Source organism: Phyllobates terribilis, unplaced genomic scaffold (assembly GCF_046119375.1).
Source record: "Phyllobates terribilis strain yellow unplaced genomic scaffold, ASM4611937v1 Scaffold_5__5_contigs__length_657084704, whole genome shotgun sequence".
NCBI lineage: Eukaryota > Metazoa > Chordata > Amphibia > Anura > Dendrobatidae > Phyllobates > Phyllobates terribilis.
Window position 1 is genome coordinate 38,287,413 of NW_027362765.1, and position 22,470 is coordinate 38,309,882.

A 22,470-nucleotide genomic window follows, 5' to 3' on the forward strand; every position below is an offset into this window, starting at 1 on the left:
TTTTTTTGTATGGATGGAAGAACAGCAGAACAGGCAGGATGGGGGAATATATACCAGCAGGGCTGTGGAGTCGGAGTCTTAGAGTAGGTGTCTGCCTACAGACATCCTCCCCAGACCTCGAATTTACCACCATCCATTGAGGTCTGCTGCACCAGCTCCTCTCCGGCAGGATGATGCAGCTCCAGGCGCTGCTGTGTGACGTCAGTCCTGGAAACGCAGCACACAGGGTGTAGGGGGCGTGTCTGCCTCCCTATGATGTGGCCGCCTGGCCAGCGTCAGGTACTGTGTGGTCCCCCTGCCAAATCTGCCCCAGCCTCCGCACAAAACATTATAATGAGGGCAATCTGGCCATGGGCCCCTTGTGCCTCTTGGGCCCCGGGCGATACTCCAGATTGCCCTCATTATAATCCGCCTATGCCTCTACCCAACACTAAACTGTGACATGATGCTGCTTTGAAGGGAACAGTGCAGGGAGCAGGAGAATCACAGTAAGTCCTGCTCTTTCTCCACTATTTTCCTTTGTGTGCTGTGCGGCCCGGGCTCCCTGACTTTGCAGATGAAGTTTCACCTTTGAGATGCACCATGCTGGAAGCCAGCAGCCGCGCCCTCATCAATCTGGTGGGGAAAGCGTTTATTGGCCAACGTCTCTCTTCTTGCATGACACGCTCCCTTTTTCAGTGCCCTCTCCCTGACTGTGCGTACCAGAATGATTAGAGGTGTGGGGGGGGGACCGTGTCAGGCAGCACTGAGATTTTTAACTGAGGTGCCCGATAGCGAGTGCATACGCCCTTGCCTGCAAGGCTACTCTTCCACCTCCAGGCCCCTGCTCAGCTGCCTCGGTAGTATTTCTCCAGCATTAACCCCTTCAGCACTGAAACTATTTTGGCAGGGGGGTTTTGTCATCAATTTCTAACAATAACGTTTTTGTTACTTTTCCTCTGATACATACGACCCAAATATGACAAATAGGAAACATCGAAACACATTTTGCTCACAAAGTACAGTGCCCTTTTATTGGACCCTACACAGTATAATGTTCCCACAGTACCGCCACCCCCTCACACAGTATTATGTTTCTAAAGTACCGCCATCCCCTCGCACATAATATTGTGTTCCCACATTACCGCCATCCCCCACTCACAGTATAATGTTCCCACAGTACCGCTATTCCCCCACACAGTATAATATACCCACAATACCGCCATGCCTCCCACTCAGTATAATGTTCCTACAGTACCGTCTTCCCACTATACATGGTATAATGTTCCCACAGTACCACCATCCCCCACACAGTATAATGTTCCCATAGTACCGCCATTCCCCCCACACACAGTATAATGTTCCCACAGTGCCACCATCCTCCCACACACAGTATGATAATACATGGCGCCCCCCCACAGTCTGGTACCACCCACCCCACTGGCTAATAAATAGCCTTTTAGCCCCATTCTTAATGTCTGTACAGTTGAACCCGGGACATATGAGATAATGATCACACAATAGTTATAGGATAATAGAGTATAATAAAGTCGTGGACGTGATTTCACCAACATTGTGCAGGGAGATTGTTTTCCCTATAGTATTTATATTTCTTATTGATAAAACTGTGATTTTTTTTTTCATTCACTAACAATCTATTTTTAAACTTTTTTCCACAACTCTCATTACTGTTATCACACAACATTCCTTCATTTTTTGTTTATTCCTTCATGGTTGTAGCGGACAGAACTTTCTTATTTTTATGAAAGCTTCACTATATGACGTCTGGCTTTTTAGTGTTTGTAAGGCCGTGTTCATACGTTGCATAAATACTGTGTTTTTTGTTTTCTGCACCAAACTACAGAATAATAATTTTCTCTGGTTATTAAATTTCTACTGCATTTTTATGCATTTTCCCCTTATTTGATGCATTTTTGGTGTAGGTCTGAAGCAGCGTTTTTTATTTAGTTTTTATAGTACAGAAAAGTTTAGATTCTGCATGTAAAAAAGTAACTGCAGTTTTTTACATTTTTTTTTTTTCAGGCTCCACGTAGGAGTCTCTAGAGAAAAAAAAGCACCAAATACGGACAGTGCAATAGCGTCTTTAGACACACAGGGGGCGCAGTTTTCATGAAGTAACGTCCACTTTGCTTGGAAAGTTAAATACAGCTGAATTTTTATTTGAAAAACGTACAGAAAAAACGATAGAAACACTGCATGTGATCACAGCCTAAACGTCCAAGCAAAGTGGATGCGATTTCATGATAACTCCGCCCAACGTGCATTTTTTTTCTATTGGCTTCTATGTGGAGTCTGAAATAAACATGCTAATAAAAAGCCGTTTCATTTTTAAGTATAAAATCAAATCTTTTCTGTACTACTAAAAACAAACATAAGAACGCTGCTTCAAATCTGCACCAAAAATGTATCAAATAAGGGGTAAAATTCATCAGACACACAATAATCAGAGAAGGTTGTTGTGTCGTGTGCTTCGGACACCTGCAGAAAACATGCCGAAAAGGAGCAGTGCAAAAACGCAGCATTGTGTGAACACTGCCTCAGCATTACATTTTTGTGCGTTTAATGGAGGAAAAAAAAAATAATGCACAGCCCGTAGTCATCCATGTAGCATAATGCACAGCCCATAGTGATCCTTGTAGTAGTTGTATGACTGTTAAGGCAGGGCAATAACCCTTCACGGTTGGCCAAGTGAGTGTCAAATTATTATGTTGATTGCAATCCACAGAAAACCAAACGGAAACAATGTTCTGTATTGGGAGGATTCAAAGAATCTCTGATCCCGTTTATTTTGCTTAGCATTTTATATTGTTTTGAGTATATCAAATAGCCAATCAACTCTACAGCTATACTACAATACTATAGGCTAACTGATGTTAGTACAATTATTACGGAAAACACATATATGGTCATATTATCATTGTTAGTTTGAAGCACTATGGAAATTTTACAAGGTCAAACCTGGCCTAAACAAGTTAGATAACAGAGTGTCTGACAAAATGTTCTCTTGAGAAAAAGTTAGTGTGAGAGAAGTTCTATGGGAAGAGAAAGAAAGAATGTATGTTATGCAAGGAGTGATAATAACATGATTTTAAAGCGAGCAGACAAAAAGGAATTGCCATAGCATGAGTATCAATATGTCCTCTACATGACCACCATGTACTCACTGATTTAAAATAAAAAAAAAAACAATACTCATCTTCCCTCCAATTACACAGCATGCGGCGTCCGCTTCTGAATCCACCAGCTGACTTCAACGTGCAAGCACATAACGTCACAAGCATGCGACCAATGTACATGTGCACACTGGCGTCAGCTGTTGGCCTCTGATAAAAGATTGCAGCCCGGAAAAGACGGGAAACATTCATACAGGCGGCTGGTGGTTATATAGTAAGTGGCGGACTCTGGCCAAATATGTTTATAGAGTCGCAGTAGAAAATGAAGATGTCCTCATCATGAAGTACCGTAGTTATTTCTCATGTCACGTGTAATGATGATCTCCTCCAGTGTCAGTAAATGAGAATTAGGCCACGGCCCCACTATCAGTATTTGGTCATTATTCGGTCAGTATTTTTTCTCAGGAGTGGGAGACAAAACCAGGAGTGGGTGATAAGTGCAGAATTGGTGCACTTGTTTCTATTATACTTTTTCTCTGATTGTTCCTCACCTGGTTTTGGCTCCCACTCCTGAGAAAAAATAATGACCAAATACTGATAGTGGGGCCGTGGCCACAGTGTTATGGAAGATGAGTCTGTGAGAAACGTATTTAGCAGCTGCAGACTCCGAGGAAGAAACTGCTTGTTGTGTGTGGCCTAAAATGTATAGGATTTATTTGTAGATATAAAGAAGAAAACTGAATATTGGCATATGATAAAAATATTATTACTTACATTAATGACCCCCTGCAACCCCTGTACCACCACTGCTGGTCTCTGTGTTTTCTGGTCACATATGATCTTTACAGCCAATCAGCGGCTGCAGCAGTGACCAAAATTGCCAGTGAATGGGACAAACTGACTGTCACTAATTCAACTAATGTTCCAGTGTATAAGATCTGACAATACAACATCTACATATTATTATATATCCTCCTATGTTTCCTCACATTATCTCCAATAATTGTATTACATCGGCTCATCTTCTTCCCATTCAAGTTCTTACAATATCGGATTCTCTCAGTGGAGATTGTCTATATAAGAAAATTTTCCTGATTAACCCATCAAGGATGGATAAGGACAAGAACAAGATGGTGGAGAGGATATTACACCTCACCCTAGAGATCCTCTTCCGGCTTACTGGAGAGGTGAGAGATCCTGATGACATCACATTACATCATTCTTATCTATGGGAATAACAGATGGACAGAGATGGAGAGGTGAGGACTCTGGAAATGTCTGTAGTGAGATTTATTAATGTGACTCTCCATAACCAGGATTACATAGTAGTGAAGAAGACCTCTAGTGAGCGCTGTCAGGCCCCTGTGTCTGAGGGATGGGGAAGACCTCTTAGCCCAATCACGGAGCCTCCAACTCACCCCCTGATACATGAGGACCTCAATGACCAGAATATTCTAGAGCTCACCTACAAGATGATTGAGCTGCTCACTGGAGAGGTAACACTACTGGGAATGCTGGGACATTATACAGTAATGCTATGACGGAATCTGGGGCATGACAGTATCATTGTATGTGTCAGGTTCCTATAAAGTGTCAGGATGTTGCCATCTATTTATCTATGGAGGAGTGGGAGTATTTAGAAGAACACAAAGATCTGTACAAGGACGTCATGATGGAGGTTCCCCAGCCCCTCACATCACCAGGTAATAGACAGGACTAAATACACACGGCCTTTAATTATCTGTATGTAAAGAATGAATTCAGCCCCTGTATGTGTTTCCTCCAGTTCTATCCAGTAAGAGGACAACGCCAGAGAGATGTCCCCGTCCTCTTCTTCCTCAGGACTTTAAACAAGAAAATCCCAATGTTCCTCAGGATCATCAGGTAGATGGAGAGACAGTGTCATGTGATCTATTCTATGATGTGTAGACGGCTGTGAAGGTCTTGTGCTCAGTCTTGTTTTATCCTCTAGTATTATATGTTTTATACTTGTGTAATGAGAACGGTGGAGATGGCAGGATTAGAGCTGATCATAGATATGACTTCTCCATCTGTCTGTGACTTTTACAATATTTGTTTCAGGGTAAAGATCTGACCCATATTAATACTACAGAGACATATGTGAGGGGTGATGTGCTGTGTAAAGAGGAGATTTCTACTTATGACTACCCAGGTGAGTAGTGACCACTAAATGTAGAAAGTCACAGATTCTTTTGGATGTGGCTGCTTTATCTTCGGTGTAGTCTGGTCATATCACAATCAAGCATTCTCCTGCCAAACCCGATTACTTTGAGCATTTGAAGTCCTTCAGTTGGAGTGAGACCTGTTCCGGCCAGAGCTTACAGCCCGGAGAATTCTCCCTACTACCTGGAATTAGAAGATGCTGTCCCTTACCTTCCCAGATCTCTAAACTGCATGTAACATCCCTGGCGGCGTGCTTGCATGGTGCACCACCTCCCACCATGCAAGACCGCAATCTTACCTGTCAGTTCATGCTGCACTTTGTTTCAGTACCTGCTGTGTTCATGTCTCTTGTCTGATTGCTTAGGGCGTCGGCGCGGCTTTCTGCTTGTTTCTTATAGCTACTGTGTGCACAGTCATAATGCGTCCCCAGCCTATTGCTGTGAGTCACTGGATACTTATACCCCCTCCACCCAGTAGGAGGTGCCTGAGCAACACTTTCACTCAGTTTGTCTTTTGCAACTGAGTTGCCAGGTCCTATCCTGACTCTAGTCTGTTTCTGCCACCCTGGGGGCTGAGTACCCAGGGCTGCTACCTGTACCTGTGACTTCTAGTCAGTTTCTGCCACCCTGGGGGCTGAGTTCCCAGGCTCGTTCCTGTATCTTGTTCCTGGTTCAGGCCCTGTCTGAACAGTGTCCTAGTCCATTACTTGCATTCTCTCTATGTCTGTATCTTCCCTTTTTCCTGCAGTATCTGAACCTGCACCTAACTCCAACTCGTTGTCTCTGTACTTCTGTTTGTGAGTTTTGTGTCCACTCTCTACTTCTTTGCTAGTACCTTGTGTGTATCTGGTTCTGCTCATTCTGTTTCCCTGCCTCTGTATCTAACTCCTGTGTTCCAGCTATCTTCTTGTGTTCTCAGTCTGTTCCATTTGAACAAAACCCTGTCCTGTCTACCGTATCTGCGGGTTTTGCTTTGCTCTGCTTGCTCACCGCATCCGCGGGTTTTGCTCTGCTTTGCTTGTTCACCGCATCTGCGGGTTTTGCTCTGCTTTGCTTGTTCACTGCATCTGCGGTTTTGCTCTGCTTTGCTTGTTCACCGCATCTGCGGGTTTTGCTCTGCTTTGCTTGTTCACCGCATCTGCGGGTTTTGCTCTGCTTTGCTTGTTCACCGCATCTGCGGGTTTTGCTCTGCTTTGCTTGTTCACCGCATCTGTGGGTTTTGCTCTGCTTTGCTTGTTCACCGCATCTGCGGGTTTTGCTCTGCTTTGCTTGTTCACCGCATCTGCGGGTTTTGGTCTGCTTTGCTTGTTCACCGCATCTGTGGGTTTTGCTCTGCTTTGCTTGTTCACCGCATCTCTGGGTTTTGCTCTGCTTTGCTTGTTCACCGCATCAGCTTTTTTGCTCTGCTTTGCTTGTTCACCGCATCTGCGGGTTTTGCTCAGCTCTGCTTGTCTAGTGCACCTGCGGCTCTGTTCCGGTATCCCAGTCTGTACTGGTCCCTATCCTGCCTACATTCCTACTTGCCAGTACCCGCCTGTCTGCATGTCAGCTGTGCCTGCCTGTGCCCACCTGTCTGCATGCCAGCAATGCCTGCCAGTGCCCACCTGTCTGCATACCAGCCGTGCCTGTCAATATCCACCTGTCTGCATACCAGCCATGCCTGCCAGTACCCACCAGTCAATATGCCAGTTTAACGTGCCTATTCCTGCATTCCCCGATGTGGGTCAACAGCTGTGACCGGGGTCTGACCTGGAGTAGCACCGGGTCCCTCTGCTCGGTTCCTCCCTGGTTCATGGAGTCGACTGAGCCGCCGTGCGACCTTGGTCGGATCGGGTTGATACTTAGTTACGCCCCTCCAGGCACTCCTCGGTTCATGGTACAGTGGGATCACTAATCACGCTCACGCCAGTCAGTCCGGGCGCGAGCGTAACACTGCAAAGCCAAATGACAGCTTGCGTAGAATGTGATGACAACATAGAAAATCATGTGAAGAAAAATAGAATCCGTATGGTGGGCCTTGCTTTTATGACGAGACACCAGTCCAAGTCCTTTTTATATATGCTCAAATGTAAACAATAGACACATAAATACAAGAAATATAATACAATTATCATTTTTTCTTTTTTTTTCTCCTTTCCTTTTCTATTTAAACGCTTCCCTGACACCCCCCCCCATTCAGTCGAGAAAAGAAGAGTAAACTCTTTAAAAAAAGTCCCCAATCCACTCTGCAGATCTCAAAAAAGACCTTTTGTTATACTCAGTCGGTGTGGTCTGGGTGGGCCGATGGGCGTGTCTGGTTTCGATTCAGCACATCCTCTCTTGATCCGGCACCACCTCTTTTTTACAATCGCTGTCCTCCTTCCCTGCTTTATGTGAATAGCGCATCCTATGTAATCCACACAGTGTCTCCATCACGCTCCTGTGCAGACGCACTTCTCTGCCCTCCCGAGAACAGAGCGAATTACTGTAATGCCCATGCGCCGAGAAAGGCCAAAGAGCTCCGATGATCCAGATGTAAAGCCGATGCGTGCGCACTACAGTACTTTACTCTTCCCTCAGCAGGGCAGAGAGGAGTTTGACTGCACAGGAGTGAGATATGGACACAAAGCAGGGAAGGAGAACGGTGATCGTAAGAAGAGAGGAGGCACGGGATCAAGACCAGAAACTCCCATCGTACCAGACCACGCTGTGTGTGAGTATAATAAAAGGTCTTTTTCCAATATGTCCCTCTGGAACTATACAGGGGAAGAAAGTATATGATCCTGCTCCGAGATTCATATTTCCATGATGTGTTAAAACCAATAGCCCTTTATTATGAACATTTTAAAAATTAAGGGGAAATATGACAAAACTAATAACAGGCGGTGAAACCTCTGGCTAGAGGTGTAGGGAGGACGGAGGCAGGAAAAAATTTGCGCAACCATACACGTTTCGAACGTCAAGCGTTCTTAGGCTTTGGTACTATACAGGGACAAGTTCACAGAGAGGTTAGAATGCCCCTCCACCCTCTAGAGTCTTTCCTATCTCTACAGGGGATAGTCGCATGAGAGTTGCTCCTAGGGTGGTGATATTTTATCCTATGGAATTTCATTGTATGGACTCGGAGGGGTCGTGAGGTAACGGCCTTTCCTTCCCTCTGTCAAGCTGTCTGGGGCCGACAACCCGTGCTTGTGCTCCATCTGCAATAATGCAGCATTCCTGGTTGTGTTGCCGCTTCCTTCCATGGTGGGCTTTCAGCATTTCCGGCTTCCTCTGTCTCTAATCCGGAGGTAAAAATTATGAGATGGAAGGAACGGGTAAAATTACAGGATTTTGTAAAGACGGCACAGGTAAGCGCACTCTGTAAATGATGTCTAGATGGGCTAGTCCTCTGGCCTGATGCTAGCCGCACACCTTTATGTCGAAGCTGGACCTCAGGTTCTGACATTTTGCTTCAGGTACATAAGCTAGGCCTCGGGCCTCCGAGCTAACGTTAGGCCACATGAATGAGCAAGGTCTCATGGTTTTACTTCAGTTTCTTGCTTCATGGATTGTCACTGCTCTTTTGTTGTTTTCAGGGCTTGCCTGCACAGGGCCTCATGATTGAGCTTCAGAGCTTTACCTTATGTCGGGGCCTTATGTTTGTCCGCATTTTGTGGTTGAATAACACTCAAATGCTTGTATTCTTTTAAAGCATTAGGGAAAAAGTAGCGCAGATTATGCTAAGCTGATACATGGTTTAAAAACTGTTTTTAAATCATTGTACAGCTGCTGTGGATCTTCGGGTTGTCCAACCGTTAAGTATGAAGATAAGGACAATTTGTGGATGCCCCCCCCTGCGCTGCTGTGTATGGAAGACACCTTTATTTGTGTATTTGGCATTTTTATTTGAAAATAAATCTTTTAAAAACTGCCCTGTATGTCTGATGCTTGTATGTGGTCATTTGCTGAAGAAGTGCTTAACACTTTGAAACACGTTGAATAAAAAACGCATGTTTGAATAAATTCCTGAGAATTGTTTCTCCCATATACAGCAGCGCGGAAGGTATCCACAAATTTTCCTTATCCACATTATTGTTTTGCCAGACCAGGCTTAATCTGACTACTCCATCTATAGGAGAGCATATGATGCAACATATTATCTTGTATATGGAGACTGCTCTCCAGCTGCGCCTCATGGTGAATTAATTGGCTCCTTCAGGTGGTGCTAGCCTGACAATTGAGATGTACCACTCATAGAGAAGGTTTATCTTGAATTCACAGATGGATTTACTCTCTTAAATATAAGTCCGAGCGCGGCTCTGGCCTTGGGCCTCACGCCTCAGAGCTTTGCTCAGGCCTCACCCCTCTGACCACTGCTCGGTCCTTACATCTCCAAGCGCGACTCTGGCCATGAGACTCAAGCCTCTGAGCATAGCTCTAGCCTCGTGCCTGACTCCTCGAGCGTGGCTCTGGCCTCACGACTTCGATTGTAACTTTGGCCACATGCCTTACGCCTTCGATCGCGACTCTGGCCATATGTCTCAAGCCTCCGAGCGTGGCTTTGGTCTTGTGCTTCACACCTCCGAGCGTGCCTTGTGCCTCATACCTCAGAGCGTGGCTCTGGCCTTGGGCCTCATACTGCAGTGCGCGGCTTTGGCCTTGGGCCTCATACCTTTAAAGCGCAACTCTGGCCTTGGGCCTCATGCCTCAGAGCGCGACTCTGTCCTTGGGCCTCATCTCAGAGCGTGACTCTGGCCTTGGGCCTCATCTCAGAGCGTGACTCTGGCCTTGGGCCTCATCTCAGAGCGTGACTCTGGCCTTGGGCCTCATCTCAGAGCGCGACTCTGGCCTTGGGCCTCATCTCAGAGCGCGACTCTGGCCTTGGGCCTCATCTCAGAGCGCGACTCTGGCCTTGGGCCTCATCTCAGAGCGCGACTCTGGCCTTGGGCCTCATCTCAGAGCGCGACTCTGGCCTTGGGCCTCATCTCAGAGCGCGACTCTGGCCTTGGGCCTCATCTCAGAGCGCGACTCTGGCCTTGGGCCTCATCTCAGAGCGCGACTCTGGCCTTGGGCCTCATCTCAGAGCGCGACTCTGGCCTTGGGCCTCATCTCAGAGCGCGACTCTGGCCTTGGGCCTCATCTCAGAGCGCGACTCGGGCCTCATACCTCAGAGCGTGGCTCTGGCCTCGGGCCTCATACCTCAGAGCAAGGCCAAGGCCTCACGTCTCAGAGCGCGGCTCTGGTCTTGGGACTCGCACCTCTTCTCACGCTTCAGATCGGAGCTTGGGATTCATGTGTCAGAGCGTGGCTTTGGTCTCGGGCTTCACTCCTCAGAGCATGGCTTGGCTCACACATCTCAAAGTGCGGTTCGGGCCTTACGCCCTTGACCGCGGCTCTGGCATCGGGCCTCCCATCTCCGCGGGTGTCTCGGACCTCTAGGCCTCTAACATCCGAGTCTTGCAGCCTTATACCTCATGGCCTCGTACATCTTGTGCCTCCAGGCCTCGTACACCTCATTTCTCTGTGCTATGCACACCTTGGGCCTCTTTCTTTGTGCCTTTGACACCTGGACTTGTGTCTCTGACCTCCAGGTTTGGGTGTCATATACTTCAGGACTTGTACGCCTCGGGCCTCTCTGCCTCGTGCGCCTCGGGCCTCTCTGCCTCGTGCGCCTCGGGCCTCTATGCCTCGTGCTCCTCGGGCCTTTCCGTCTCGTGCGCCTCGGGCCTTTCCGTCTCGTGCGCCTCGGGCCTTTCCGTCTCGTGCGCCTCGGGCCTTTCCGTCTCGTACGCCTCGGGCCTTTCCGTCTCGTACGCCTCGGGCCTCTGTCTCGTGCGCCTCGGGCCCCTGTCTTGTGCGCCTCGGGCCTCTCTGCCTCGTGCGCCTCGAGCCTCTCTGCCTCGTGCGCCTCGGGCCTCTCTGCCTCGTGCGCCTCGGGCCTCTCTGCCTCGTGCGCCTCGGGCCTCTCTGCCTCGTGCGCCTCGGGCCTCTCTGCCTCGTGCGCCTCGGGCCTCTCTGCCTCGTGCGCCTCTGGCCTCTCTGCCTCGTGCGCCTCGGGCCTCTCTGCCTCGAGCGCCTCAGGCCTCTATGCCTCGGGCCTCTGTCTCGTGCGCCTCGGGCCTCTGTCTCGTGCGCCTCGGGCCTCTGTCTCGTGCGCCTCGGGCCTCTGTCTCGGGCCTCTCTGTCTCTGGCGCCTCGGGCCTCTCTGTCTCGGGCCTCTCTGCCTCGTGCGCCTCGGGCCTCTGTCTCGGGCCTCTCTGTCTGTGGCGCCTCGGGCCTCTCTGTCTCGGGCCTCTCTGCCTCGTGCGCCTCGGGCCTCTGTCTCGTGCGCCTCGGGCCTCTGTCTCGTGCGCCTCGGTCCTCTGTCTCGGGCCTCTCTGTCTCTGGCGCCTCGGGCCTCTCTGTCTCGTGCGCCTCGGGCCTCTCTGTCTCGGGCCTCTCTGCCTCGTGCGCCTCGGGCCTCTGTCTCATGCGCCTCGGGCCTCTGTCCCGTGCGCCTCGGTCCTCTGTCTCGGGCCTCTCTGTCTCTGGCACCTCGGGCCTCTCTGTGGCGCCTCGGGCCTCTCTGTCTGTGGCGCCTCGGGCCTCTCTGTCTGTGGCGCCTCGGGCCTCTCTGTCTGTGGCGCCTCGGGCCTCTCTGTCTCGTGGGCCTCGGGCCTCTGTCTCGTGCGCCTCGGGCCTCTCTGTCTGTGGTGCCTCGGGCCTCTCTGTCTGTGGTGCCTCGGGCCTCTCTGTCTCGTGCGCCTCGGGCCTCTCTCGTGCGCCTCGGGCCTCTGTCTCGTGCGCCTCGGGCCTCTGTCTCGTGCGCCTCGGGCCTCTGTCTCGTGCGCCTCGGGCCTCTGTCTCGTGCGCCTCGGGCCTCTGTCTCGTGCGTCTCGGGCCTCTGTCTGTGGCGCCTCGGGCCTCTCTGTCTCGGGCCTCTCTGCCTCGTGCGCCTCGGGCCTCTGTCTCATGCGCCTCGGGCCTCTGTCTCGTGCGCCTCGGTCCTCTGTCTCGGGCCTCTCTGTCTCTGGCACCTCGGGCCTCTCTGTGGCGCCTCGGGCCTCTCTGTCTGTGGCGCCTCGGGCCTCTCTGTCTGTGGCGCCTCGGGCCTCTCTGTCTGTGGCGCCTCGGGCCTCTCTGTCTGTGGCGCCTCGGGCCTCTCTGTCTGTGGCGCCTCGGGCCTCTCTGTCTCGTGCGCCTCGGGCCTCTCTGTGGTGCCTCGGGCCTCTCTGTCTCGGGCCTCTCTGCCTCGTGCGCCTCGGGCCTCTGTCTCGTGCGCCTCGGGCCTCTGTCTCGTGCGCCTCGGGCCTCTGTCTCGTGCGCCTCGGGCCTCTGTCTCGTGCGTCTCGGGCCTCTCTGTCTGTGGCGCCTCGGGCCTCTCTGCCTCGTGCGCCTCGGGCCTCTGTCTCGTGCGCCTCGGTCCTCTGTCTCGGGCCTCTCTGTCTCTGGCACCTCGGGCCTCTCTGTGGCGCCTCGGGCCTCTCTGTCTGTGGCGCCTCGGGCCTCTCTGTCTGTGGCGCCTCGGGCCTCTCTGTCTGTGGCGCCTCGGGCCTCTCTGTCTGTGGCGCCTCGGGCCTCTCTGTCTGTGGCGCCTCGGGCCTCTCTGTCTCGTGCGCCTCGGGCCTCTGTCTCGTACGCCTCGGGCCTCTGTCTCGTGCGCCTCGGGCCCCTGTCTCGTGCGCCTCGGGCCTCTCTGCCTCGTGCGCCTCGGGCCTCTCTGCCTCGTGCGCCTCGGGCCTCTCTGCCTCGTGCGCCTCGGGCCTCTCTGCCTCGTGCGCCTCGGGCCTCTCTGCCTCGTGCGCCTCGGGCCTCTCTGCCTCGTGCGCCTCGGGCCTCTCTGCCTCGTGCGCCTCAGGCCTCTATGCCTCGGGCCTCTGTCTCGTGCGCCTCGGGCCTCTGTCTCGTGCGCCTCGGGCCTCTGTCTCGTGCGCCTCGGGCCTCTGTCTCGTGCGCCTCGGGCCTCTGTCTCGTGCGCCTCGGGCCTTTGTCTCGGGCCTTTCTGTCTCTGGCGCCTCGGGCCTCTGTCTCGGGCCTCTCTGCCTCGTGCGCCTCGGGCCTCTGTCTCGTGCGCCTCGGGCCTCTGTCTCGTGCGCCTCGGGCCTCTGTCTCGGGCCTCTCTGTCTGTGGCGCCTCGGGCCTCTCTGTCTCGGGCCTCTCTGCCTCGTGCGCCTCGGGCCTCTGTCTCGTGCGCCTCGGGCCTCTGTCTCGTGCGCCTCGGTCCTCTGTCTCGGGCCTCTCTGTCTGTGGCGCCTCGGGCCTCTCTGTCTGTGGCGCCTCGGGCCTCTCTGTCTGTGGCGCCTCGGGCCTCTCTGTCTGTGGCGCCTCGGGCCTCTCTGTCTCGTGCGCCTCGGGCCTCTCTGTGGTGCCTCGGGCCTCTCTGTCTCGGGCCTCTCTGCCTCGTGCGCCTCGGGCCTCTGTCTCGTGCGCCTCGGGCCTCTGTCTCGTGCGCCTCGGGCCTCTGTCTCGTGCGCCTCGGGCCTCTGTCTCGTGCGCCTCGGGCCTCTGTCTTGTGCGTCTCGGGCCTCTCTGTCTGTGGCGCCTCGGGCCTCTCTGCCTCGTGCGCCTCGGGCCTCTGTCTCGTGCGCCTCGGTCCTCTGTCTCGGGCCTCTCTGTCTCTGGCACCTCGGGCCTCTCTGTGGCGCCTCGGGCCTCTCTGTCTGTGGCGCCTCGGGCCTCTCTGTCTGTGGCGCCTCGGGCCTCTCTGTCTGTGGCGCCTCGGGCCTCTCTGTCTGTGGCGCCTCGGGCCTCTCTGTCTGTGGCGCCTCGGGCCTCTCTGTCTCGTGCGCCTCGGGCCTCTGTCTCGTACGCCTCGGGCCTCTGTCTCGTGCGCCTCGGGCCCCTGTCTCGTGCGCCTCGGGCCTCTCTGCCTCGTGCGCCTCGGGCCTCTCTGCCTCGTGCGCCTCGGGCCTCTCTGCCTCGGGCGCCTCGGGCCTCTCTGCCTCGTGCGCCTCGGGCCTCTCTGCCTCGTGCGCCTCGGGCCTCTCTGCCTCGTGCGCCTCGGGCCTCTCTGCCTCGTGCGCCTCGGGCCTCTCTGCCTCGTGCGCCTCAGGCCTCTATGCCTCGGGCCTCTGTCTCGTGCGCCTCGGGCCTCTGTCTCGTGCGCCTCGGGCCTCTGTCTCGTGCGCCTCGGGCCTCTGTCTCGTGCGCCTCGGGCCTTTGTCTCGGGCCTTTCTGTCTCTGGCGCCTCGGGCCTCTGTCTCGGGCCTCTCTGCCTCGTGCGCCTCGGGCCTCTGTCTCGTGCGCCTCGGGCCTCTGTCTCGTGCGCCTCGGGCCTCTGTCTCGGGCCTCTCTGTCTGTGGCGCCTCGGGCCTCTCTGTCTCGGGCCTCTCTGCCTCGTGCGCCTCGGGCCTCTGTCTCGTGCGCCTCGGGCCTCTGTCTCGTGCGCCTCGGTCCTCTGTCTCGGGCCTCTCTGTCTCTGGCGCCTCGGGCCTCTCTGTCTCTGGCGCCTCGGGCCTCTCTGTCTCGTGCGCCTCGGGCCTCTCTGCCTCGTGCGCCTCGGGCCTCTGTCTCATGCGCCTCGGGCCTCTGTCTCGTGCGCCTCGGTCCTCTGTCTCGGGCCTCTCTGTCTCTGGCACCTCGGGCCTCTCTGTGGCGCCTCGGGCCTCTCTGTCTGTGGCGCCTCGGGCCTCTCTGTCTGTGGCGCCTCGGGCCTCTCTGTCTGTGGCGCCTCGGGCCTCTCTGTCTCGTGGGCCTCGGGCCTCTGTCTCGTGCGCCTCGGGCCTCTCTGTCTGTGGTGCCTCGGGCCTCTCTGTCTGTGGTGCCTCGGGCCTCTCTGTCTCGTGCGCCTCGGGCCTCTCTCGTGCGCCTCGGGCCTCTGTCTCGTGCGCCTCGGGCCTCTGTCTCGTGCGCCTCGGGCCTCTGTCTCGTGCGCCTCGGGCCTCTGTCTCGTGCGCCTCGGGCCTCTGTCTCGTGCGCCTCGGGCCTCTGTCTCGTGCGTCTCGGGCCTCTGTCTGTGGCGCCTCGGGCCTCTCTGTCTCGGGCCTCTCTGCCTCGTGCGCCTCGGGCCTCTGTCTCATGCGCCTCGGGCCTCTGTCTCGTGCGCCTCGGTCCTCTGTCTCGGGCCTCTCTGTCTCTGGCACCTCGGGCCTCTCTGTGGCGCCTCGGGCCTCTCTGTCTGTGGCGCCTCGGGCCTCTCTGTCTGTGGCGCCTCGGGCCTCTCTGTCTGTGGCGCCTCGGGCCTCTCTGTCTGTGGCGCCTCGGGCCTCTCTGTCTGTGGCGCCTCGGGCCTCTCTGTCTCGTGCGCCTCGGGCCTCTCTGTGGTGCCTCGGGCCTCTCTGTCTCGGGCCTCTCTGCCTCGTGCGCCTCGGGCCTCTGTCTCGTGCGCCTCGGGCCTCTGTCTCGTGCGCCTCGGGCCTCTGTCTCGTGCGCCTCGGGCCTCTGTCTCGTGCGCCTCGGGCCTCTGTCTCGTGCGCCTCGGGCCTCTGTCTTGTGCGTCTCGGGCCTCTCTGTCTGTGGCGCCTCGGGCCTCTCTGCCTCGTGCGCCTCGGGCCTCTGTCTCGTGCGCCTCGGTCCTCTGTCTCGGGCCTCTCTGTCTCTGGCACCTCGGGCCTCTCTGTGGCGCCTCGGGCCTCTCTGTCTGTGGCGCCTCGGGCCTCTCTGTCTGTGGCGCCTCGGGCCTCTCTGTCTCGTGCGCCTCGGGCCTCTGTCTCGTGCGCCTTAGGCCTCTGTCTCGTGCGCCTCGGGCCTCTGTCTCGTGCGCCTCGGGCCTCTGTCTCGTGCGCCTCGGGCCTCTGTCTCGTGCGCCTCGGGCCTCTCTGTCTGTGGTGCCTCGGGCCTCTCTGTCGCGCCTCGGGCCTCTCTGCCTCGTGCGCCTCGGGCCTCTCTGTCTCGTGCGCCTCGGGCCTCTCTGTGGCGCCTTGGGCCTCTCTGTCTGTGGCGCCTTGGGCCTCTCTGTCTCGTGCGCCTCGGGCCTCTGTCTCGTGCGCCTCGGGCCTCTGTCTCGTGCGCCTCGGGCCTCTGTCTCGTGCGCCTCGGGCCTCTGTCTCGTGCGCCTCGGGCCTCTGTCTCGTGCGCCTCGGGCCTCTGTCTCGGGCCTCTCTGTCTCTGGCGCCTCGGGCCTCTCTGTCTCGTGCGCCTCGGGCCTCTCTGTGGCGCCTCGGGCCTCTCTGTCTGTGGCGCCTCGGGCCTCTCTGTGGCGCCTCGGGCCTCTCTGCGTCGTGCGCCTCGGGCCTCTCTGTCTCGTGTGCCTCAGGCCTCTCTGTCTGTGGCGCCTCGGGCCTCTCTGTCTCGGGCCTCTCTGCCTCGTGCGCCTCGGGCCTCTCTGTCTCGTGCGCCTCGGGCCTCTCTGTGGCGCCTTGGGCCTCTCTGTCTGTGGCGCCTTGGGCCTCTCTGTCTCGTGCGCCTCGGGCCTCTGTCTCGTGCGCCTCGGGCCTCTGTCTCGTGCGCCTCGGGCCTCTGTCTCGTGCGCCTCGGGCCTCTGTCTCGTGCGCCTCGGGCCTCTGTCTCGTGCGCCTCGGGCCTCTGTCTCGTGCGCCTCGGGCCTCTGTCTCGTGCGCCTCGGGCCTCTGTCTCGTGCGCCTCGGGCCTCTGTCTCGGGCCTCTCTGTCTCTGGCGCCTCGGGCCTCTCTGTCTCGTGCGCCTCGGGCCTCTCTGTGGCGCCTCGGGCCTCTCTGTCTGTGGCGCCTCGGGCCTCTCTGTGGCGCCTCGGGCCTCTCTGCGTCGTGCGCCTCGGGCCTCTCTGTCTCGTGTGCCTCAGGCCTCTCTGTCTGTGGCGCCTCGGGCCTCTCTGTCTCGGGCCTCTCTGCCTCGTGCGCCTCGGGCCTCTCTGTCTCGTGCGCCTCGGGCCTCTCTGTGGCGCCTTGGGCCTCTCTGTCTGTGGCGCCTTGGGCCTCTCTGTCTCGTGCGCCTCGGGCCTCTGTCTCGTGCGCCTCGGGCCTCTGTCTCGTGCGCCTCGGGCCTCTGTCTCGTGCGCCTCGGGCCTCTGTCTCGTGCGCCTCGGGCCTCTGTCTCGTGCGCCTCGGGCCTCTGTCTCGGGCCTCTCTGTCTCTGGCGCCTCGGGCCTCTCTGTCTCGTGCGCCTCGGGCCTCTCTGTGGCGCCTCGGGCCTCTCTGTCTGTGGCGCCTCGGGCCTCTCTGTGGCGCCTCGGGCCTCTCTGTCTCGTGTGCCTCGGGCCTCTCTGTCTCGTGTGCCTCAGGCCTCTCTGTCTCGTGCGCCTCGGGCCTCTCTGTCTGTGGCGCCTCGGGCCTCTCTGTCTCGGGCCTCTCTGCCTCGTGCGCCTCGGGCCTCTGTCTCGTGCGCCTCGGGCCTCTGTCTCGTGCGCCTCGGTCCTCTGTCTCGGGCCTCTCTGTCTCGTGCGCCTCGGGCCTCTCTGTCTCGTGCTCCTCGGGCCTGTCTGTGGCGCCTCGGGCCTCTCTGCGTCGTTCGCCTCGGGCCTCTCTGTCTCGTGCGCCTCAGGCCTCTGTCTCGTGCGCCTCGGGCCTCTCTGTCTGTGGCGCCTCGGGCCTCTCTGCGTCGTGCGCCTCGGGCCTCTGTCTCGTGCGCCTCGGGCCTCTCTGTCTCGTGCGCCTCGGGCCTCTCTGTCTCGTGCGTCTCGGGCCTCTCTGTCTGTGGCGCCTCGGGCCTCTCTGTCTCGGGCCTCTCTGCCTCGTGCGCCTCGGGCCTCTGTCTCGTGCGCCTCGGGCCTCTGTCTCGTGCGCCTCGGTCCTCTGTCTCGGGCCTCTCTGTCTCTGGCGCCTCGGGCCTCTCTGTCTCGTGTGCCTCGGGCCTCTCTGTGGCGCCTCGGGCCTCTCTGTCTGTGGCGCCTCGGGCCTCTCTGTCTGTGGCGCCTCGGGCCTCTCTGCGTCGTGCGCCTCGGGCCTCTCTGCGTCGTGCGCCTCGGGCCTCTGTCTCGTGCGCCTCGGGCCTCTGTCTCGTGCGCCTCGGGCCTCTGTCTCGTGCGCCTCGGGCCTCTCTGTCTGTGGTGCCTCGGGCCTCTCTGTCGCGCCTCGTGCGCCTCGGGCCTCTCTGTCTCGTGCGCCTCGGGCCTCTGTCTCGTGCGCCTCGGGCCTCTCTGTCTCTGGCGCCTCGGGCCTCTCTGTCTCTGGCGCCTCGGGCCTCTCTGTGACGCCTCGGGCCTCTCTGTCTGTGGTGCCTCGGGCCTCTGTGTCTTCGGCGCCTCTGCCTCGGATCTCTCTGCCTCGTACGTCTCAGGTGTCCAGGCTTTGTGCCTCTGGCCTTGTATCTTTATCCTTGACTCTGGTTAGAGGTACCTTGTTCCTCTGGACCTGGATCCAGCTTAATTTGCCTCATTCTGTCGGACTCTGCACCTAAATGCTAAACTATGGATTCTATTTTATAGTTCAAGGGAAACGTATGCATATCAAGTTCATCCTAGAACTTGACATACTTTTGATCCTCAGAGAGGAGTTCAAACCCCATGAGGCAAATACTAATTTCTCCATGTTAGGAAAAAAGATCCTTCCCAACTGCACATATCGTAATCAGATTAGATCCAGGATCAACGGCCCATCACATAACCTAGTGCCCATAACCTGTGTTACGCTCACGCCCGGACTAACTGGCGTGAGCGTGGTTAGTGATCCCACTGGACCATGAACCAAGGAGTGCCTGGAGGGGCATAACTAAGTATCAACTCGGTCCGACCAAGGTCACACGGCAGCTCAGTCGACTCCGTGAACCAGGGAGGAACCGAGCAGAGGGACCAGATGCTACTCCAGGTCAGACCCCGGTCACAGCTGTTAACCCACACCGGGGAATGCAGGAACAGGCAGGTTAGGCTGGCATACAGACAGGTGGGTATTGGCAGGCACGGCTGGTATGCAGACAGGTGGGCACTGGCAGGCATGGCTGGCATGCAGACAGGTGGGCACAGGCAGGCACGGCTGGCATGCAGACAGGCGGGTACTGGCAGGTAGGAACGCAGGCAGGATAGGGACCAGTACAGACTGGGACACAGGAACGGAGCCGCAGGTGCAGTGGAAAGCAGAGCAGAGCGAAACCGCAGATGCGGCGAACAAGCAGATCAGAGCGGAACCGCAGGTGCGGTGAACAAGCAGATCAGAGCGGAACCGCAGGTGCGGTGAACAAGCAGATCAGAGCGGAACCGCAGGTGCGGTGAACAAGCAGAGCAGAGCGGAACCGCAGGTGCGGTGAACAAGCAGAGCAGAGCGGAACCGCAGGTGCGGTGAACAAGCAGAGCAGAACGGAACCGCAGGTGCGGTGAACAAGCAGAGCAGAGCGGAACCGCAGGGAAACGGGACAAGCAGAACCAGATACACACAAGGTACTTACAATGAAGTATCGAGTGGACACAAAACTCACAAACAGAAGTACAGAGACAACGAGTTGGAGTTAGGTGCAGGTTCAGACACTGCAGGAAAAGGGAAGGTTCGGACCTAGAGACAAACAGGTAACGGGCTAGGACACTGTTCAGACAGGAACTGAACCAGGAACAAGATACAGGAACGAGCCTGGGAACTCAGCCCCCAGGTTGGCGGAAACAGACTAGAAGTCATAGATACAGGCAACAGGCCTGGGTATACAGCCCCCAGGGTGGCGGAACAGACAAGATACTGTACAGGACAGGACCTGGCAACTCAGTTGCACAGAACACACTGAATGAAAGTGTTGCTCAGGCACGCCCTACTGGGTGGAGAGGGTTTAAGTATCCAGTGACTCACAGCAATAGGCTGGGGAGACATTAGGAGTGCGCACACAGTAACTATAAGAATCAGGCAGTAGCCGCGCCGCCGCCCTAAGCAATCAGACAAGAGACACAGCAGGTACTGGAGCAAAGTATGCAGCCTGGATTGATAGGTAAGATGGCGGTCTTGCATGGTGGGAGGTGGTAAGCCATGCCAGCACGCGGCCAGGGATGTTACAACCTGTAATATTTTACTTATCTAGAAATGCGTCCAGGCCCTCCTTGTTCTTTGTTGGGAATCAAACATTACAGCATACAGTAGAGAATCCATAGTCTCAATGTCCTGACAGTAAAGAGTCACCCTCTCAGTTTAGGAATAGGCGTTTTCCTAGGATAGGTAGTATAAGATAGGTGACACAAGTTAGATAGTGACGTTAGGGTAAGGTAAGATGTTTATGTTTGGGACTAGCCCATAGTGGGAGGGGCTTAGTGTTAGGGAAAGTGACTGCTTCCTGTAAATACTGTAGTTAGATGAAGTGTAAAGCGAGAAGTACTGCCAAGGGGTGAAGACAGAATGGCCTTCCGGAACAGGGTCCTTAGGTAGGACGGCGTGTCACGAGAAACCCTGAGCTTGAAAAACGCCGAAGGTAACAGACCTACACAGGACTGAGGTTGTAGGACAAGTGGGGGTCCCGAGTGGCAGATATAGTGGAAGATATAGGACACGGAACTGCTGAGCGAGAAGAGAAACTTGCTGAGCAGGACTGTGGCTACTAGCTAGGATGTGACGAAGTAGGGTGAAACATTGTGTTTACCGGCCCTGGAGTAGACTAGAGGGGAAGGATGCTGTGTGAATGAAAATGCTTCTTACTATAAAAGAAACATCCATAAGAGTTTGTACCCACTTCCCCTTGGTAGTTTAGTGGTTTAGTAAAGACTGTGTTTTAGAACAGGAGTTTCCTTTATTTCACTGTGGAACCTATGATCTTATCCAGCTAGAACCACTGGCTACAACATATGATACGGCTTAGGACATACGATAGTTAGTATAAGATATGTGACTGTAGTTAGATAATGACGTTAGGGTAAGGCAAGATGTTTGGACTAGCCTATATTGGCAGGGCAAGTGACTGCTTCTTGTAAATAGTTAGTTGGAGTTTACAGTGTAAAGTGAGCAGTGCTGCCAAGTGCCAACTGGTGATCCATGGCAAGAGGAGACTGAGGCAAGGGATAGCAAGATTCTGAGTTACTGACAAGACAGAGTAGCCTTCCGGAACAGGGTCCTTGGATACTGTGTGAATGAAATTGCTTCTTACTGTAAAAGAAGCGTTCATAGGACTTTGTACCTGCTATCCCTTGTACATAACTCTCACCAAATTACCATTCACTAAAGACTTGTGTTTTAGAACGGGAGTCTCTTTTATTGAACTGTGGAACCTACAGTTGTCACGTATATGCGTGACAAACGTGGATCGGGGACCCACTGTGCCATGGGGCTGGGCTTACCTTGGAAGGGCGTGGCTACCTTGTCTTCCCTAGAGCTCATGATGGTAAAGTTAGACTTGAGCTGCAAGAAGCGGACAGATACCACCCCTAGGCAGTCCTGGTAAAGCCACTGCTGACCCCAGCTGTCGGGATCACAGACACAGACTCGGAGTCACTAACAGGACAGGATTTGAACTCTGTTCAGACAACACAGGTTCTGGGTCATTGGGCAGAATGGATATTGAGATGGAGTCACAGGCAGGGCTGGATTCGGATAATGGAACAGGCTCTGACAGTACAAACTCTAGAATGCTAAACAGGACAGACACTAATGCTGGTTTAAGTGCTGCTGAAATGTTTTCAGGGTTCAGGTACCATTGGGCACAGACATTCTTCTTGGACTCCCATGATCTCTCTTCAAGGCCAAATCCTCTCCTGACCATTAGACCTACGGGCCTCAGGAGCAGAGGAGAGAACCAGTTTAGTGACAATAATTGAAGATTCCTTCACTGGTTCCATCTTCAATTTGGTGTCTGGGATGATACATCTTTGAGGGGGAGAGGACCTCGGTAACAGGCCAGTTGACCCTGATTCCTCTTCAAGGCCAAATGCAAGGGAAAGACTTGAAGATGCCTTCTCCTGGTCTATCTTCAATTCGGTGTTCATGATGATATGCCCTCGAGGGAGTAAATATCCTGTAGGCACGTCTCTGAAACTATCGCCTGGTTCGTGTGAGGTTAACAACTCCGCTTCCCTCCTTTCGGAGACATCTGCGCATATCCAGGCGGCAGATGGAGTCAGCGACAAACGAACTGGATGTACAGGAACCAGACACTTCTAGTAACAAGACTCTTCCCAACGAAGTACCTCCCTGGAGTTGCAATCTAGAACAGGCTCATGAGTCCGTAGCCACGGAAGACCCAAGAAACGTGGAAGCAATAGACTACACAGCACATAGGTGATCTTCTCTGTATGCGATATGCCTCTCTGGAGCTTCACCTGCCCAGTAACTACTTGTACGGCTTTGGATAGGATCCTTTTTTCGACTGATGACTCCATCAAAGCGTTCATGACGCTATGGACAGAAATCTGACACCATTCCACCATGGCTTGCTGCAAGAAATCTCTCACTGAATCGGGAGTTGAGGTAAGCCATCTCGTTGAA

At 55.3% G+C, this 22,470-nt stretch overlaps 1 protein-coding gene across 1 annotated transcript in view; it reads left to right on the forward strand.

Annotated features, from left to right (window-relative positions):
* The window catches only part of LOC141270642 (uncharacterized), a 32,010-nt gene that overhangs the window by 3,767 nt on the left and 5,773 nt on the right, over positions 1 to 22,470 (forward strand). Inside the window, exons 2-6 of the mRNA XM_073680727.1 lie at positions 4,152 to 4,300; positions 4,430 to 4,609; positions 4,693 to 4,816; positions 4,900 to 4,997; positions 5,196 to 5,286. Coding sequence (XP_073536828.1) covers positions 4,223 to 4,300; positions 4,430 to 4,609; positions 4,693 to 4,816; positions 4,900 to 4,997; positions 5,196 to 5,286 — 571 coding nt within the window. The 5' untranslated portion in view covers positions 4,152 to 4,222. The remainder of the gene's footprint in view (positions 1 to 4,151; positions 4,301 to 4,429; positions 4,610 to 4,692; positions 4,817 to 4,899; positions 4,998 to 5,195; positions 5,287 to 22,470) is intronic.